The 20,277-nt window shown below is 40.7% G+C and overlaps 1 protein-coding gene across 4 annotated transcripts in view; it reads left to right on the top strand.

The window, feature by feature from the left end:
• GUCY1A2 (guanylate cyclase 1 soluble subunit alpha 2) overlaps positions 1–20,277 on the top strand; it is a 425,356-nt gene that overhangs the window by 299,839 nt on the left and 105,240 nt on the right. For all 4 annotated transcript variants that reach the window (XM_044386700.3, XM_057316734.1, XM_048217277.2 and 1 more), the window contains one exon: positions 29–514. In XM_044386700.3, the coding sequence (XP_044242635.1) occupies positions 29–514 (486 nt within the window). The remainder of the gene's footprint in view (positions 1–28; positions 515–20,277) is intronic.

Genomic DNA, 20,277 nt, shown 5'->3' with positions numbered 1-20,277 from the left:
AGATTAAAATTTCGTGTTCATTCTGCAGGTGATGGAAGTCAAAGGACAGATGATCCATGTCCCGGAATCAAATTCCATCTTATTCTTGGGCTCTCCGTGCGTGGACAAGCTGGATGAGCTCATGGGCCGAGGGCTGCATCTCTCAGACATCCCGATCCATGACGCCACCCGAGACGTCATTCTGGTTGGTGAGCAGGCAAAGGCACAGGATGGCTTGAAGAAGAGGATGGATAAACTAAAGGCAACTTTGGAAAGAACTCACCAGGCCCTGGAAGAAGAAAAAAAGAAAACAGTAGATCTTCTATATTCTATTTTCCCCGGTGACGTTGCCCAGCAGTTGTGGCAAGGACAGCAGGTGCAGGCCAGGAAGTTTGACGACGTCACCATGCTCTTCTCAGACATTGTCGGCTTCACGGCCATCTGTGCCCAGTGTACCCCCATGCAGGTGATCAGCATGCTGAATGAACTGTACACCAGGTTTGACCACCAGTGCGGATTTCTGGATATTTATAAGGTAAAGGGGTTTAGTTACTCATCCACAAATATTTTTTAATCAGAAATTATTTTAAATTAAAGGATACAATTTTCTTTTTTTTTTAAGAATTAAACTTGGTAGTAAATGATGGAAATCTCTTTAATTTAAAAGTTTTAGAATACAGGTATTTCTCTTGAATGAGTAAATTTCCATTATGAGTCAGTTTATAGTATCGACATGCTATAGGTAACTGAATCATACTATTGCTCAGTAAGGCAAAAGGCTGTAGGGTGAGTTCTTCAAGTTCATTATTATTACAGAATTAAATTGCTGAGTTCTAGGCAACTTTTCACAACATAATTAGTCTTTTTTAGAGAACAGGATTCCAATATAAACTAAGAATTTTCTTTTGACAGTTAATAATAAGAAGTGAGTTATATTAAAATATGCATTGCAGTATCAGTTAAATGATGATTAATCAGTGTTTTGCACTGCATTGTCAAATAAGGCAGGTCCCTCTAATTCTAAAGGAATACTTGTAAATATTCTGGCTATTACCAAATGACTGGTGGTCTCTAGTGGAAGCACTTTAATTTTCCGAGCTAAGTAGTGGAGGAGCTTTGAAAATGGGTACCCGTCACCATGTTTTGGGTCTGATTTAGTGAACTCCCAATGAATTTCTTACTAAAATCCGAGCAATCTCTTGAGTGATTTAGCCTCCTAATGAATAACTCTGTAATTTTAAATAATTTCACATGGATTACACAATGTTGGGGTATGGGGGTTTTCTAAAATATAATGGACAGAAAGTACTTTTAGTATAAACAGTAGTGAACTGTAGGCTTTTATTTTCTCTTAACCAATCCCTTTAGACTGCCCCTTCTTTTTATAGTGTGATCTACACATAGGAAGACTTGGAAAGAAACATGGTAGTTTCATCTTATTGTCCCAGAGGGTACTTTCATTAAGGTGTCTCTCCTTCAGAGAACCATGTTCCCTAGTTCTGTTATGTAGAATGTGTAGCCAGTGATAAATATTGTAGCGAGTCCCTTCGGAGGGGTGAACACTCACTGTGTGGTATATAGCAGGGGTTTGCCTTGTGCAAGATGAGTTCTTGGAAAGTATCTTCAACTTCCTTATAATTTGTTGTTGTATAATTTATGACAGAAGTAGCCGAATGTCTGATCCTAAACCAGAGAGACACTACAGTGAGTTTGTCACTGTTACACTCAGTCATTTCCAGGAAGGAGAGCAGCTTGGCCTGAATTTGCGAGCACATTCCTTTCTCCAGGCCGGGGTCTACCTCACTAATCTCAGCAACAACCAGTCCCCTTCCTCTGTGAACCCCTGATTTGCTGTGTTAACTTTCTTGGACTAGAATAGTCATGTTACTTTGGCCCTAAACGCTTACAACTAAATGAGAGTGATAAACAGATAAATAGAGTCTTCTTTGGAAATCAAAGGAATCCCTAATTTAAATATAAGCATCAGGTTTTGAGAAAAGAAGAAATGTGATGTCTTCTGAGAATACCACAACAGCTTCAAGGTTTAAAAATACGGATTTCACGGACATCAAGTTTCCTTTCCCTTGAGATAAGCTAGGACACCTCACAGAAAAAGAAAATGCATGGCAACATCCAGCAGAATCCTCAGATTTTTCTGTATGTTTTTTCCACCACAGACAGTTCCATGTAGTGATACATAATTATCAGCAAGTTTTTTTTTTAAATAAAAATTTTTTAAAGGTTTTATTTATTCATTTGTGACAGAGACATACACAGAGAGCATGAGCAGGGGGAGAGGCAGAGGGAGAGGGAGAAGCAGACTCCCCGCTGAGCTCAATCCCAGGATCTGGAGATCATGAGCCCAAGGCAGATGCTTAACCATCTGAGCCACCCAGGAGCCCCAAGAACTATTTTTAAAATTGTGGTAAAATTGACGTAACGTAGGTTACAGTTTTAACTATTTTATAAAGAGGTATGCAGTTCAGTGGTATTCACGTTGTTGCACAATTATCACCACAATCTCTCTTCCCATCGTTTTTTGTCTTGTACAATAGAAACTCTCTTCTAATTAAACACTGACTCCTCTTTCCTCCCTCTCACCAGTCCTTGACAACTTCCATTCTACTTTCTGTCTCTGAATTTGACTGCTTTAGGTCATCTAAGTGGAATCCTACGATTTTTGTTCTTTGGAGACTGTCTTATTTTGTTCAATATCTTCAAGATTCATCCATAGCATGTGTCAGAATTTCCTTCCTTGTTAAGGCTGCATAATAGTCCCTGGTATGTACCTACCACGTTGTGTTTAACCGTTCATCGTTGATGGACACTTGGTTGACTTAGGAAATGGATTTACAAGTTCCCCGATTCTCAAGACCAGCTTTCCATCCTTCATGTAGAAACAAAACATTCCTGGTTCATAAATTCTGTTAAACAGAATTTGCTTATGAAATTTCAGCAATAAGTGTGTAAAGCAATACGATTTCAAGGCCAGGTGTTTTTAACACCCTTTGATGCTGGTATGTGTCTGCATCTCGAATAGGTGTCTGCGGCACCTTTCATGTTTACTCAGGTTTCTGGGGGTTGAGTTTAGGGTCCAGACAAGGAAACACATTACGTGCTGAAACAGGAGTGATGATGGCATGGCCAGAGAGAGGGAAAGACAAAATGGAGAATATTACCCTTGCATAGGATAAAACAACGTATGTTATAGGAAATGCATTAGGAGGAATATAAGTTAGATATCCTCTGACATGCCTAATTTGAGATTTCTAATCATCATAGAGTAGATTATTTTTTGGAAAATGTACACAGTGCTGTTTTATACCATGAGCTATGATTTTTAATGGCTATTGAAAAAAAAATTCCAGAGTAGAATTTTTAAAGGACCATACACCTGCTGATTTCATAAAATAGACTTTTGCCAGACTTTAAGTGCATTTAGAATATTTGTGGAATAATCATAATGCAGAGAAAAATATGGTGGAGCCCACTTTTATGTTAGAAATGTGAAAGGAAACCAGGTGGAGTTGAATGCCAGGAAAAACCTAGAGAGAGTGCCCCGCAGGGGGGCATTTAAAGTCTGCTCCTGCCCAGTGAGACTCCACTTTCCAAATTGATGGTTGTCCTTTTCTTGATCATCTTATTATTCCATGTTTACCTATCATTAGGGAAGATGGTGCAGAGATAGGTTATAATTCTAGGGGTAGAATTCAGCTAAATTAGGCCATAATGAGAAGTACGCCATCTATACAGAAGGCTGTGTAGGAGGAAGCTATAGATTTTACTGTGCCTGTTTCAGGCATTGAGAAAATTAAAGCCTTCACAATGCTTGGCTGCCAAGGTGTCACAGGTGTTTGAATACTAAGTAAAAGCGACGTAAATTGAAGGCAGCGTGGGTTCTAATTTTGTCCTCTTAGAATTAGAAAAGCAAATATTTAGTAAGAAGTCGACATAAAGAGTGTGCTGTATAATATTTTGCTCTTTAGATTTTATAGGGTATAGGGGATGAACAAAGACCCAGTAATTCTAACTTTCCTTATTTTTGGCATATAGATAATAATACTGATGATGAAGGCATTGGGTATTGAAGCGACCTAATGAGGGTTTTGCCTTATTTTATATTTTTGCCTCTGTCAAGCCCGTTAGTTAGAAATAAGGGAGAAGCTGGAAGGGTTCGTGAGTCCTTCTTGGTCCTCTCATTCCAGTGATCCAAGGGTACAGCACCCCAGTGCTATCTTAAATGCACGCCTTATGGGGGGCGCCTGAGTGGCACAGCGGTTAAGCGTCTGCCTTCGGCTCAGGGCGTGATCCCGGCGTTCTGGGATCGAGCCCCACATCGGGCTCCTCTGCTATGAGCCTGCTTCTTCCTCTCCCACTCCCCCTGCTTGTGTTCCCTCTCTCGCTGGCTGTCTCTATCTCTGTCGAATAAATAAATAAAATCTTAAAAAAGAAAAAAAAAACTCTTTAAAATAAAAAAAGTAAATAAATAAATGTCTAAGGCGTGCATTTATTTATTTCTTCTTTACACCTTTAAAGACTTTTTACACTGCACTTATCTCCTTTTCTGTCACCTGTAAAGTTAAGATACTAAATGTCTCCACCTCAGAGTTCTCTTATATTTCAATGAGCTGAGAGAGGCCTTAGAACACCTGCTGGTGTGTAGGGGTGAATGGACACGGGAGCTGGCCTTGTTAGCTCTCAGGCAGGTGCGTCTGGACCTACGGGTGTGTGCGTATGTGACTACTCTGTGTGTTTTTGTACGCGTATAACAGTGCACCCAGTGCTGATGACAAAAGAATAAAATATCCTCTCACTTAATCTCCCATGATTAACATGTGGGGTTGTTTCATTATGTCCATTGAGAAAGGTTAAATAAGCCAGGCAATGTGATTCATAAATCAGAATTGGAACCATGGCTTGTTTGATTCTAAAGCCTATAATATTTTCACAAGTCTGGGCTGTGATCTAGACAAAGATAAAATCATAAAAAGAGAAAGTGGAACCGGTTTTAAAACTCTGTTACATGATCAATAACTATAGTTAGGCTGTCAACTGTCGAAGAAAAATCCTATGATCACCTTGTCCAAATCTGCCTGTTTCCCTTCTAGTAGCAAATAGCTCAGAGTTTTGAGAAGGTGGGTTTAAATTTGGGGACTCTTGGGGTGCCTGGATGGCTCAGTTGGTTAAGCATCTGACTCTTGATTTCAGCTCAGGTTGTGATCTCAGGGTCATGAGATCGAGCCCCACATTGGGCTCTGCGCTGGGTGTGGAGTCTGCTTAAGATTCTCTCCCTCTCCCTCTCCCTCTCCCTCTCTCCCTGCTCACACACTCTCTCTCTCAAAAAAAAAAAAAAAAAAAAAAAACGTTGGGGACTTTCCCATCTGACATCCTCCTTTTTTGGATTTTAGAATCTTTTCTCTTAATTCCTTTTATGGAGAAATAACATACCAAGAATGGAAGAGTGGGATCAATGATCACAAGTGCAGGCAATAGGCAATATAATTTAAAAAAAATAAAACGAATAAAAGTTCATTTTTAAAAACCATTTTGCCCAGGGAACCCTTAAAAATGTTAGTAATAAAATCCTTTCCTCTTTTGTGGTGGGCGTAGAAAGAGCATTTCCGTTGCAAACCCCAAGCTTGGTTTGCAGATGACAGTGAAGTTAAACATTGAGTACCACTGTCAGACTTGGGTTGGGGAGAGTGGGTAGAAAAATGAGACAGAGCAGCCAGAAAATGCCAAGGAGATCTGTTAGATCAAGGAACCTGACGGTGAGCACCTGAAAAACAACACAGAGTTTGTATTGACAAGGGAACGCAAGTATTCTAAGTTCATGTGGGAAAGCCGGGTACAGTGAAGTAGGAAGGAGCAGAAGTCCAGACTCATTCTTAGGGGAACAGGACCTTGGCACTGAGCACAAGGAGACTGGATTCCAGGAACTGGAAACCAGGCATTGTGTCCAGGCAGCAAGGATGAAGACAGGCGTCAGGACAAACTGATACAGAACCAGAGTCTTCTCCCCCTCTGGGACCAGCCTGAAAGCCAGCGGATGCATAGGATCCCCCCCCCCCTCGCCACGGTAGAGTCAACGGGTAACCAAATAATGGAGGCTCATAAAAGGGTATAGAGATGGGGCACCTGGGTGGCACAGCGGTTGGGCGTCTGCCTTTGGCTCAGGGCGTGATCCTGGCGTTATGGGATCGAGCCCCACATCAGGCTCCTCCGCTATGAGCCTGCTTCTTCCTCTCCCACTCCTTCTGCTTGTATTCCCTCTCTCGCTGGCTGTCTCTATCTCTGTGGAATAAATAAATAAAATCTTAAAAAAAAAAAAAGGGTATAGAGATGTCCACTGAGCTTTTAAATGCTGAAACAGGAATTAGACCCACAGAAAAGCTGGAGTTAGCAGGTTAATTCTATCCATTCTTCAAAATGAATAGAACATATCTGGGGGCACTCTTGATATTAATATAATTTGAAAATTGCCAGATAGCTTGAGTTCTGAAAATCTCTGAAAACCAGTGGAAACACTGTTGACTTCATAACCTCCAAACTGCGATAAATACAATACCAATAAAAAGAGCTAGAAAACCATTAAGATCATATACGTTTCACATAATGTATAACAGTAGATTGTTCTGCATTGGTCTATGAACTATAGACCCCTTTCAACTATAGCTTCTGAACGGTTTTGTGAGAAAAGCCTGTACGTCCTAAAAATGAGTACAGAATGCAGAGGTAAACGGTGGTGAATGTCCACAGTAGAAAGGTTTATGTATCAGGTGGACAGAGTTCAGTTTCGAGTCGCACGCGAATACCCCAGAGAAACAGAGTCAGGCTCCCCTTAGGATTCAGACGTCCTGGGGAAGACTGCGTATGCTCTGCACTGAAAAGCAGTGGTTTGCGAATTGGATAAGGAGCGGCCCGGACTCGAACTGCCATCGGTAACCTACTTTGTAAGAGCTGAAAGCAGGCGTTTCGCACATGAACTTACCAGGCTACAGAACTCGATGCCTCGAGAATTTTGATTTGTCTTTTCACAATGTGGAAGTACTACCGGCTTTGTTCGCTGGACCTCCAGCCGGGTTTCAGGAAATGAAGCCGAATCTCAAGGATATCGCTCTAGCGTGAATTGGACTCTGCAGGAAAAAAAAAAAAAATACTGAAATGCCTCCCTTCCCCCTAGGTTTGTTTTATGATAAAATAGCCTTTTAAAATACTTCAGTACTTAGGTTATCCTGGGAATTTTAGAAATATGTGTATATCATCTTCCTCCATTTCCCAGCAGAGAATGCCAGTTCCGTTTGGTAAAGAGTGAGTGACTGGTTCGTATTTTTTTCTCCAGATTTACATATTTTCTGCTTTAATGATCAGTGCACATACTTTTGAAGTTAGTTACCAAAAATTTGTACTAGTTCTTCTCAGTGGTTTCCATCGACATCAATGCCATTGACTTTTGGTAGAAATGAAGTCATAGTGTCTTCTCATAAGTTTAGAAAACAGGAATTTCTGAAGTGAGTATATATATATATTCACATCATTCATTCACTTAATAAACATTTTTGACTCACTCACTTGGTAACAGGGTATGACTCCCGTGGAAGCCTATAAAATGTTATGGAAATTAGTATATATTTTTAGCCCAATTTTAATGAGAAGAGAAGAACTAATTTATATGCTTTATAAGGTAAGGTGAAAGTCACAGATAAGCGTTCTGTTCTGACATCTTTTCTACTAGGGGGATTGTATTGTCACTTTCAAAATACATTAATGCCCTAAAAATTACCTGACCAAGGTTTTGCCTCATTTAAAGTTTTGCCTTGGGCAAGTACTTAGGCTGGAGAGAAGGGAGAAACAAGGGGAAGGGTGGATGCTTTTCCATGTTCCCGCCCCTGCATTCAGCCTGAGCTGCTGAACCCCGTGCACCTTACCCTGCACTCCTCTGAGTTCCCGTCCTTCCAAATTTAACCCCTTACTTACCATCTCTGCTTGAGTTTCACCATCTGTGAAGAGACCAATTTTATCTACCTCATAGTTATATTTTATGAGCTAGTAAATGAAATACCTGTAAAGTGCTTATTGCAGTTGTCTGGTCCATGGTAGTAAATATACATGCTGTCTTTTCTCAAATACGTGTTTCTGGGCATAGATGGTGAGTGGGTGTGTGTTTTCTCTGCACATGCTTGTATGTGCGTGTGTTTGTATATAAATACTGTGTGGCTAGTGCTTATTAGAAACAGATGAAATGCTCATTTGCTCGGGTTCATTCTTCCAGGTTATTAAAAGTATACTGTATACCAGGGAAAGTATATGAAGGAGGGTATGGAGAGAGGCCAAAGGAGGGGCTGAGAGAAAAGCTCCCTGAAGTTAATTGTTTGCAGCATTATCACTGGCGCCTTGCGGACCCTCATGCCCGAAGATGAGTCCATAGTCTGTCTCCATTTTTATCTGAATAACCCACATTGCAAAATGGAATTTATGAAGATGACAGTGTTTCTTTCAGTGATATTGACTCATGCAATGTCTACGACCAACACTATGAAACTGAACCTAAAATGTTTATTTTTTTAATGTTTTGATCTGTCATCCTGAATGACGTTCCTTCTGTATTCAAACATTTTCTTTTGGTGTTGTGACAAATTCTGAAACAGAGAGAAGGCTACAATAACTTGGATAACCAAGCAGAAATCAAAATCAGTGAAGTGTCTTGTGGACTTTATCAAACAAAGTGTTCGGGGGTGGTTCTTTTTATCCCTATTGATTTTTTTATCTTCTAAAGAGTGGTAGAAGCTTCTAAGGGATTGACGTTTTTGATTTTTATATTACCAAGTGTGATGGACTGAATGTTTGCGTCCTCCCAAAGTTCATTTATTGAAACCCTAACCCCCAATGTGATGGTATTTGGAGGTGGAGCCTTTGAAAGGGTAATTAGGTTTAGATGGGATTCTGAGGAAAGGACCCCATGATGGGATCAGGGTCCTTATAAGAAGAGGAAGAGACCAGAGTTCCCTCTCTTTCTGCCAAGTGAGGACACAAGGAGGAGGTAGCCATCTGCAAGCCAGGAGACGCGCCCTCACTAGGGAACCGAATCAACCGGCACCTTGGTCTTGGATTTTCCAGCCACCATCACTATGAGAAAGAAAGTCCTGTTTTTTGAGTCACCTAATCTATGGTATTTTGGTACAGCAGGCCGAGTGGAATAAGACACCAAGGAAATGTCTGAACAGTCTGGAAATGTATGATGCAAGTCTCTAGCAAGTTTTCTTAGCGTATGAAGCCCACGTTGCCTGTATCTATAAGGGTAAATGTTACCCCATGGAACAAGTGGAAGATTTTTCACTAGCCTTTATGGAGCTTATGTCACTACAGAGTGTTTGTTGTGTATCCGTAAACTGTAAAGAAGTTAAGCTCTGAGCTCACCAGCATGTTTGCCCTTGTCACTAACACCTTGATCAGAACATCGTGAGAAGCTAGCTTTTACTTCGTATGCATTTGCACTTTTAAGCTTACCACCTAGTCACTGAGTTACTCCAATATGTTTATTTAAAAATTTCATTTAAAAAATATCATTTTTTCTTTGTAAAAAGAATTATGCAACTACATAATCATTTCCGTTACCCTGAGGCCATTAAGCAATTTCTGGCAAGCTTTAGAATGTGAATATGTCAGTTATATTCCCGTCAAGGACTGTAATACCTGGGTATCGGATGAGTTCACTAAAATGGAAATTGATCTTCTAGATAGGACAACTGTCTGTCACGTATCTGATAAGATAACCTTAGTGCGATCTGCAGATCTTTTGAATTGGATTGTTTCTGTTACCTTCCTCGCCAACCTTTCATTAATGTTTGTTATGTAGCAGAAATGTAGTACATAATTCTCCCACTTTTTGCCACTTGAAACACAGTGATTTAGAAAATGAAAAATCCTGAAAGCAAAATGGAACTAAAAAAATGGAATTCACACAGACTAAATATAAACGGTGTCCTAAGCACAGTGCTAGATGCCTTAACTGTGATATCTGGTTTATTTTCCAGAAGAATGCCATGGCGTTGCTGTTCTTATGTCCCTTTTGAAGATGAGTTTTAGTAAGTGGCAGACATGTCATCTGAATTTAGTTCTGATTCAGCTAAAAGTTTATATTGTAGAAAACAGTGGTTGAAATCATTCATGTATCAGATAGCTACCATTCCTAATTAGATGTAGAAGTAGGATCAAAGATTGTTCCAGCTTTTATATGTGTGTGTTTCATAAATTGGTCTCCTGCATCCAGTAACTGACAATCACAAGACAAATTTCATATGTTTACAGCGAGACTATGGGGTATGTCACAGGACTGTTGGGAGAGCAAAAAGAACTAAGAGCCAAACCCTTTATCATGAACACGAGGCTCTTGAAATAATAGTTGAAAGATGAGTTTGAAATTTTAAATTGCCATTTGAATTTTATTTATCTTTTTTAATTTAATTTTTTTTATTTTGATATGTTAGTCACCATACCGTATTTGAATTTTAGCCTAGAGTTAAGAATATAACTAGGTCTCCTTTTTTAAGGCATTCAACAAATCTGTACCATTTTTTGTTATGTGTTGGACTTCATGAAGACTTGATCTCATTGGTTCTGGGAGGCTAAAGAGAATCTTTATGCAGAAGTTAAAAAAAAAAAAAAACCTGTAAGCACAGTACAATATCCTTATGAAAGTCAGTGTTTCCAAAAATGAAATAGATTGGCTAGAGCTGTATGCTCTGGTCACTGGAGTGATTCAAACACAAATTACAATCTTTTGATGGGATAGGTAGAAGGAAATCTCAAAAGGTCACTTCATCCCATGAGAGTCTAAGATTCTAAGTAATCCATATTAGAGCTGTATGTAGTTGGCTAGGAGGATGTTCCCAAAGTGAAAATCAACCCTGCTGATTGTCTGTTAATAGGTTTTTCGTATATGGCAAATTTGAAATGATTTGGGTTTATTTTTGTAAAAGTTTTTTAAGGTGGAAAAATGAGAGTTTTAATTTGTTATCTTAAATTCAAGTATTTGATTATAAACATTTGCACATTTTGATGCATTTTTCAAGCTTTGAAATTGTTACCAGGACTTTTAATGATCTAGAAAACTGTAAGAAATCAGCTGAAGCAAAAGTCTTATTGGACTGCTGATCCAGCTGTGTGTCCAAATGTTGAAATGTATGAAAGCTGCCTCTTAGGATAATGCTATTCTTAAAATAGTCCAAAGCGGTATTTTTTAATTTCCTACTTTCCTTGGATATTCAAAGTTTGATATTGTATAGACTTTTCTTCTGTCATGGAAAGAAAACTTTGTGCTTCTCCCTCTTTCCATTTAACCCAATTTCATTACTCATGTCACTGCCTCATAGTAGGGCATACTTCAGCCCTCTGATGAAAGAAGCTTCTTTGACTCTCCCAGGGAGGCCAGATGAGACTGTTGAATTTGCTTATGACTGTGCAGGGACATTTAAGTGTAGGGGGAAGGGTACTGGATATCAAGCATGAAAAGCTCATTTTAATTCTTTGTGACTTAATTAAGTCACATCACATACCTGTGCCTACCTTCTGCTTCTACAAGTGGGAACCATAGTACTGGTCTAACATTTTTGTCACAGTCAACACATAAATTGTGCCCAGCAGATTATCGTTGTTGGGATTTTTTTTCTATCCATAATTCAAAATAATAACACTATCTGTAGTAAATACCTTGTGAATTAATGAACAGTGCTAGCAGCTGACTCCATCTCCATTCAAATGAAAGAAGATCAGGGCTAGAGAGTGTTAGGGGAATTTGCAATGAAAGGAGGGAAGAAGAGTGTCTGAGTCCACTTGGATCACTGTAACAAAAATACCATAGACCGGTAGCTTGTAAACAACACAAGTTTATTCCTCCCAGTGCTGGAGGCTGGGAATTCCAAGATCAAGGTGTCAGCAAATTCAGGGTCTAGCAAGGGCCCACTTCCTGGTTCATGGATTACTGTCTTCTTGCCGTGTCCGCACATGGCGGGAGGGACAAGGATGCTCACCTTCTGTGGTCTCTCTTATAAGGACCCTAATCTCATGCATGAGGGTAGAGCCCTCCCAAAGGTCTCTGATCACTTCCCCAAAGTCCTATATCCCAATATCATTACATCGGGGATTAGGTTTCAACATAGGAATTTGAGGGGGACACAAACATTCAATCTACATTGATATTTGTTGAATGCCTACTATGTGCCAGTTACCATGCTAAATTCTTTATATATGCTTATTGATGTATTTTATCTTCAATAAGTAATTATCGATCACCTACTGTATTCTACGTACTAAGCTAATAAGCCTTGGGAGTGTAGTGGTACCTAAGACGGGCATGGTCCAAATTCTTAGGTGCTTATAATGGAGCATTGGGGTTAAACATTAAACAAATAATTACATAGACAGTTAATGATTAATTAAAATTATGGTTATCACTAGAGAGGTACAAAATTATTTAATCTTTTCAGCAGCCTTGTAAAATAGATATTATCTGCCTTTCACAGAAGATGAAAATGAGACAAAAAGATTAAAGAACTCGTTTGAGGTCACAAAGCTAATAGATGGTGGATTGAGCATTGCTCACGCTTTTTCCATTCCAGAAGGGTATTTGGAGGGGGGTCTCAAGACTTCATGATCTTAAACTTTCACCCATCTATACCTTAAAGAAATGTTTCTTGAGCACATACCATGTGTCAGGCACCACTCGTGGTAGTGAGCAAAGCGGACGTGACACCTTCCTCCATGAAGTTCACAGTCTGATGAGGAAGACAGTGTTTAATCACTGCTCAAAAAATATGTAATTATAAACTACCATAAGAATGACCGAGCAAAATTATATGGTGTTACGAGAGCCTGTGGTAGAGACACCTGATTTAGTCTAAGAGTTCAGGAAGGCATCCCTGAGAAGATGACCTTTAAGTAGAGATCTGAAGGCTGAGAAGGAGCTAACTGGGTAGAAAAGATGATGGGAGTAGAGGGTTCCGTGCAGTGGGGTCAGGCTATGTAAAGGCTCTGAGTCAGAAAGGAACATGATGAAATTGGAACAGCTAAATGAAGATCACCATGGTCAAACTTAAATAATGCAAGAATAGCACAAGATAAAGACAGAGAGGTAGGTAGGCGCTAGAACCTATAGGTGTTTTTGCCATTTTAAGGATTTTGGTCTTATTCATCAGAACAAAGTGAAGTTACTGAAGTATTTTGAATAGAGGAGCTACACAAGTAGATTTGCTTCACAAAAATCAGTTTAAAAGTGGTGTGGGGTATAGATCGCAGGTGGAGAGTTAGTGAGCAAAAGCAGAACATAAAGATATTATGACCATCATTCAAGTGAGACGTGGTGGTAGCATTCCTGGGGTGGTGGGTGTGTATGAGACGCTTGAGTCAGTGCTGGAAACCTGAAGGAAGTGGTTAATTTTGTCTACTTAATGGAAGTACTTCCATTAGTCATGCAAATCACCTGATCACCTGAATATGTTCTTGATTTGGCATTATGTAGGCTCAACCTGAGTTGATTGTTAACAATGACTTTGATTTTGAAAGGTAATTTATACATTATCTATATTGACCTAGCTCTTGATAGAGAAGTTTATAATGCAATTTGATGCAGTCGTAATTCTCTAAGCATGTACTATGCTAGCACTCTGTTAGCCCCTGCAGGACTTAAAAAGATAACCAAGATGTTATCCTTGCTTCAAAAGTAAATGACTTAGTAATCTAGACAGGGTGATAACAAAGAGATAACATACAGAGATGACTGCAGTGTAAGATATGCTGAAGCCAAGTTTTATTGAGTTTCTACAAAAAACAAAGATGACCTTCTGAAGGATTTGAAGGGTCAGAAAACATGTAGCATGAAAATGGACTGGGAAGCATGTGACACATTTGACTCCTGTAAGAGGGGTTGTGGAAAGCTTGTTTTCTAAACTAAATCTTGGAGGATAAAAGATAATAATTCCATTGATACTTGAGGCTATTAGGATTTAGGGAGATCAGATCATCTTCCTTCAAGAAACAAATTTATAATGACATATTTCCATTTGATTTGCTCATTGGGCTGCACTATTCACTTTTTTAAAAAAAAAAAGACTTTATGGAGCAGCTTTAGGTTTACTATAAAATTGAGAGGAAGGTACAGAAATTTCCCATGTACTCCCTGTCCCTGTAGCCTTACCCATTATCAACATCACTCACCAGAACAGTACATTTTGACCAAGGATGAACTTACATTGGCATATCATGATCACCACCGTTCCACAGTTTGCCTTACAGTTCACTCTTGTATTGCACATTCTATGGGTTTGGGCAAATGTATAATGACATGTCTTCATCAGTATAGTATCATGCAGAGTGAACACTGCCTTAAAAATCCTCTGTGCTCCGCCTCGTCAACCTTCTCCTTACCTGTCAGTCACCATCAGCCACTGATCTTTTTACTGTCTCCATAGTGTTACCTTTCCAGAGTGTCACATAGTTGGAATCATGCAGATTCTTTTCAGATTGGCTTCTTCTACTTAGTAATATGCATTTAAGTCTCTGTGTCTTATCGTGGTTTAATCATTTCTTTTTATTGACGAATAATATTCCATTTCTGGATGTTTCACTCTTTATTTTTTTATTTACCTACTGAAGGACATTTTGGTTGCTTCCAAGGTTTGGTAGTTATGAATAAAGCTGCTATAAACATCTGTGGGTAGGTTTTTGTGTGGGCATGAGTTTTCATTTCCTTCGGTAAACCCCAAGGACTGCGATTGCTGGATCAGTCGTATGGTATCAGTCATATAGTGTCTTTAGTTGTGTAAGAAACCATCAAAATGTCTTTCAAAGAGGCTTTAACATTTTGCGTTCCCAACAGCAATGAATGATTTCCTGTTGCTTCACATCCTCATCAGCATTTGGTGTTGTCAGTGTTCTGGATTTTGGCTCTTCTCAAAGGCGTGTAGTAGTGTCTCATTGTTCTAATTTGCATTTCTTTGGTGACCTATGATGTATCTTTTCATATGTTTATTTGCCATCTATAGATCTTCTTTGGTGAGTTGTCTATTAAGGTGTTTGGCTCATTTTTTTAAATTGGGTCATTTGTTTTCTTGTTGAGTTTTACGAGTCCTTTCTCACGTATGTCTTTTGCAAATATTTTATCCCAGTCTCTGGCTTGTCTTCTCATTTCTCTTGGTATTATCTTGTACAGAGCAGAAGGCTTTAATTTTAATGAAGTGCAATTTCAGCTTATGAGTTATTTCTTTCATAGATCATGTCTTTGGTGTTCTATCTAAAAAGGCCTCAGTCACCATCCCCAAGGTCATCTAGATTTTCTCCTATCTTCTAGGAGTTTTATAGTTTTCCAGTTTACATTTAGGTCTGTGATCCATTTTGAGTAAAGTTTTTGTGGAGTGTGTAAGTTCTGTGTCTCGATTCATTTTTTTGCATGTGGATGTCTGTTTGTTGGAAGACTGTCTTTGCTCCATTGTGTTGCCCCTGCTGCTTTGCCAAAGATCAGTTGTCTATATTTATGGGAATCTACATCTGGATTCACTGTTGCGTTCCGCTGATGTATTTGTCTATTCCTTCACCAATATTATTGTGCCTTGATTACTATAGCTTTATTGTAAGTCTTGAAACTGTTTTTGTGACATCAACTCAACAATATTTAACACTTATTATGTGTTTATAAAAATATAGCAGGCATTCACTGTTCTCTTGGGACAGTGTTTAAAGTTCTGGCAAACTAGGAATCCCAGGAAAACTTTTCTTGAAAATAATAGACTCAGTAATTATTTTATAAAGATTGAATGGATGATTCCAAGTGTAACAGTAGCTCAGTGTAAACATGGTGGTGGGATGTACAGAAAGTTTGCAAAGACCTTTGAGTTATTCATTTTGATTGGAGCATAGAGTAAAGTAAAATGGTAGTGGGGGATTAAAGTGGAAAGTTGGGAGCCGTGTCATTGATGATCCTACAAGACAGACTACTGGACAGCAGAAAGAAATTTTCGGTTGCCCGCATCTAACTTGAAGAATTAGAAAGAAATTTTGACTGGGTATTTCAATGTATTTTTCTTTGTTCACATGACCCAGTATTTGATAACTTATGTGGTAAACAACCTGGGGCCTGACGACATTTTCTACATGGTTGAGATTCCTGGGAAGAAAGTGGAGTTTACATTGGGATCTACTGAGCATTTTATCAGGAAAAGAGCTTTCTTTGATAGGCAGTCATTTGGAATCTATTTTCCCTCATTTGGGAGTAGTTCCCAGGCCAAATCACTGTTCTATTTATATCCATGACCTCCTTTCCAATGCTGTATCAGCTGAGCACTGTAGAGACATCCTTAAAAGAAGTAGTATTTGGGTCAGAAAATCAGCCAAAATGAATATAATTGGATTTTTTAAAGAATGAGGGATTTTTTGAAGTGGCTTTTTCAGTAAATCCTTAAAGTTGTTTCCATTTGAATTGCTAAACCATTATACACAATTGACTTGGATGTATTTAACGGAGCGCAACAAACTTTCTTTGGGTCGTTGAATACCAACTGTGCCAGATGACTCTCAGCATTTTGGGTGCGTTGGCTGGGTGGAGGGTATGTCTGGGCTAGGGGTTGTAGTTTAAAGTTCTGGCAGATGAGGAAACGTCTAGAGAAGTTTACTGCCCTGTGGACAGGGCAGAAGACAGAGCAGGAGTGTGTGGGATGGCGGGGGTTCAAAAGCAGGAGTGCTTCCTTTCTTTCTTCCTTTCAAGAGCTCATTGGGTCTTGAAAAAAAAGTGAGTATCTGGGTGAGTATTGTAGTGTTTCTAGCTCACATAATATACCGGAAGTCTTCAAACTTCGGAAACCATCAAATATACCTGAGAGCATGTGAAAACGCAGGTAGTAGCTGGGCCTTATACGCGTATTTTGATTTAGTAGGTCTGGGTGTGAGGGTCTCATTTCGGGGACCTCATTTTTAACAAGTACCCTCTGGGTGATTTTTATGTAGGTGGTCTTGAGTTTTGCATTTAAAAACTTGGCAATTCCAACCTATAAATGTAGAAATTAGACACAATTTAAAGCATTCAATAAAACTCCTAAAGACCATCCTGCTACTTGCTAGGATTCAGGCATATAAAAAGTTAAATATCTAGTAGGGGGAGAATATAAACACACACTCTCTCTCTCTCTCTCTCTCTCTCTCTCACATGCACCAACATGATACCGTGCTAGAGAGAGAAATTTATCCATTGGATATGCGTGTGCCAGTTACAGTCCCAGAAGTAGGGAAAGAAAACTTGAAAGTGAGGGCTCCTTCTTGAGATAGACGTTGTTTGTCTGGTTTGCTGTGTTGGGAACGTGCCCTAAAAGCTGTGTACCCAGTGAGGCAGAAATAGTTTTTCTTCTTCTTTTTGTGAGACATCTTTCAAAATAATGAGCGTATCCATGAGGTTTTCAAGGCTTCAAAAGAGTAAATAAACCTGGTTTCAACCCACCCTCTGAGTCCGGATCTCCGAGGATAATCAGACTGTGACTTTAAAGCTATCCTGGGGAAAACAGCAGTCCACTGGTAGCAGTGACAGCGGACTTTAGGAGCGGATGACCTTTTATTTTCATGAGAGTGTGCAAAGAGTCGGTGTCTGTGTACGGAGACTCCTCTCTCTGAAGTGCCAGTCTGCTTAATGACTCTGCCAAACGAGGACTTTCAGTTCCCGGGTGACAAGGGGTAACATCGATAGAAAGTTAGAAATATTATGAGGTCACTTTAATGCCTCATCACACCTTAGTTCTTGCCAATGACGGCACAAGGACCAGTACAGGGTGCTAGCCTTTGCAGCATTAACTCATTAATACATCAGAATAGTTTCCAGAATATCAACCTTTACCATCATAAAATAGGACCCTAAAATGAAGGTGCTCATATTGGATGACTGCAAGATTATTTACAAAAACTAAAAAGGACAGCTTGATAATTTTGCTTTCTGGTAATCATATTGTACAGGAAGGGGATTAATATGCGGTGGTGGATTCTCAATATAGTGTCTAATTAAATGCATATCTGAAGGAGGTGTAGGCTGCTTCTTGGCCCCCCGCCCCCGCCCCGTGGGAGATGGAGCCTCTTGTTGCTGACTTGAAGTTACTGTTCTGTCTAATCCCAGGAAGTGGGACCAGTGGTGCCCCCTCCTTTAGAGCTGGGTTGGCAGGGGTGTGACAATATCCAGGCCACCCCATCGTGCCAGCCATCACCCGTGAAGCCTCGGTTTTGTCCGGCACCTCTGGTCCCGGTGAGGACCTACTTACAGGAGGGAGCCTCCCCACCACACCCTGTTAATGTGAGGGGGAGTGCTGCAGAGACCTCGTTCACAGTGTCCTAGAGCTCTCAGGTGACGACTGAGGTATGCCCGCCTTCTCCATGGCAGCAGAAGCAAGTAGTGGATGAAAAGCTGGAGGAGAGACGGGAATGCTGGAGAAGGAAAGAGTGAAGGAGGACATAGAGGAGAAGATAAGGGAGTGATGTTCATGACAAGGGACTGGGATGGTGAAGGAAAATGAAGTAATAAGAAATAAAGGGAGTGGCAAGGCCCCGGCCCCTGAATGTGGTCTCTTCAAGGGCTTTCTTGAGTGTGGAGTAGGGACAGTGGGTGCTCAGGCTGACAGGACCTTCCTCCAGCTGGAGCCCAGGTTGGGGTGAATGCAGTGGCACTTGGGTGAGGCCACAAGATTCATCAACCAACATATACCCGTGTTGTGGAACCCCGCCTTTTGAACCAACCCCCGCTAACAGCCATGCTTAAGGGCTGCAAAGCAGATTTGCTAAGGTTTAGACCAATTACTGACAAAGGAGTTCAGACATCTTAGGACAGGCTACAAGTTCAAGGTCTTCTTTTGAACAGACTCTTACTGCAGAAACAAGGTGATCGTTAAAGAATACAATGAGGTCATATCTTCTGGACAAGTGTCATTTATCTCCATTCTAAACATAGGATCGGGACCCCACGCTCCACATCCTTCAGCTGTAGGAGTGGGACGTCACCTGCAGCTTCTTCAGCTTCTTCCCCTCAGGCTACAGCCTCCCGGAATCTGCCAGAATTGCTGTTATTACTAAAGGGGAGCTGTGGCCCAGTTCCCACAGAACTACCTACTATGTGTAGGGAAATCAGACTACTTTCTTCAGGGCAGCCCACAGAGATACTCAAGTTATCTGGGTACTAGTGTGAATCACCTTTGGAAGTTGTTCTTGCCCCCGATGACCTGCCATCAGTTATTGGACCTCTGCGTGGCCAGCAGTGATGTCTGCGTGCTGGCCTCTCTGCACCGCGGCACCGCCGTCATCGCATCACCGCTCCTTCAGCGCTCTCATCCACAGGATGAAGCTTTTCTGGACATGGCCATCGTTTTGTCTAAGTCGAGGAAGTGGTGCCGGAGACAGCAGTACCTTCGTCTACATTGCTTGAACCTTTCTTCGCGTCAGGGCCTTCCCACCTGCTCCTTTTTTTTTTTTTTTTTTTAAAGAGATTTATTTACTTGAGAGAGAGCATGTGCACGAGCCCGGTGGGGGGGTGGGGAGGCAGAGGGAGAGGGAGAAGGAAACTCCCCACTGAGCAGGGAGAGTGATGCGGGGCTCAATCCCAGGACCCTGAGATCGTGACCTGAGCCAAAGGCAGACACTTAACCCACTGAGCCACCTGCCTACTTCTAATGTAGGTACTTAAGAGTCATATTTAAGGGGGATCATTGCGTCTTCAAGAATGCCCAGCCTCAAGAACAGTGAAAGCTGGGTTCATGTTTAATGTCTGTGGCAAGTTGCTCATATTCCAGGGATAATTCCATGGTCCTAAAACCTCTGGTTGGGGACTACCACCAGAATTTTCCATCTTTGGCCAGGAGCCCCTTTCACCACACTGCTGAGTATCTGGGAAACCAGGGGCATAAACAGTGGAGAGCTGCTGGGCTGTATGAGGCTAAGGGCAAAATGTACGGGACCTCTAAATCTACCCAAATCCAAAGTTTTTCCTGATTTTTTGCTACTGATAAGTCTTCATGAAGGCCTGTTCCATGCTTTGCCTTTTCTGGCCAGCCTTTTGGATACTCTGTGTCCAGACGACCAGCAAACCCATTGTCTGGTTTCTATGTGACAGGGACCTTCAGAATGTGCTGTGGACTCAGGCTTCCTACCAATCACTGGAGAACTCCTCCGTCTAGTCCCCTTTCACTGTCGTTCAGGAACGATACCTGATGACAGGTGATGGGGCTGACGGCTGGATCCATGCCCTCAGCAAGGGTGAATAGGCTCTCCTCTCTGGGAATCATGTTC

The sequence above is a fragment of the Ursus arctos genome, unplaced genomic scaffold (genome assembly GCF_023065955.2).
Source record: "Ursus arctos isolate Adak ecotype North America unplaced genomic scaffold, UrsArc2.0 scaffold_22, whole genome shotgun sequence".
In the NCBI taxonomy this organism is placed as follows: Eukaryota; Metazoa; Chordata; class Mammalia; order Carnivora; family Ursidae; genus Ursus; species Ursus arctos.
This window is presented reverse-complemented; position numbering and strand designations above follow the sequence as displayed.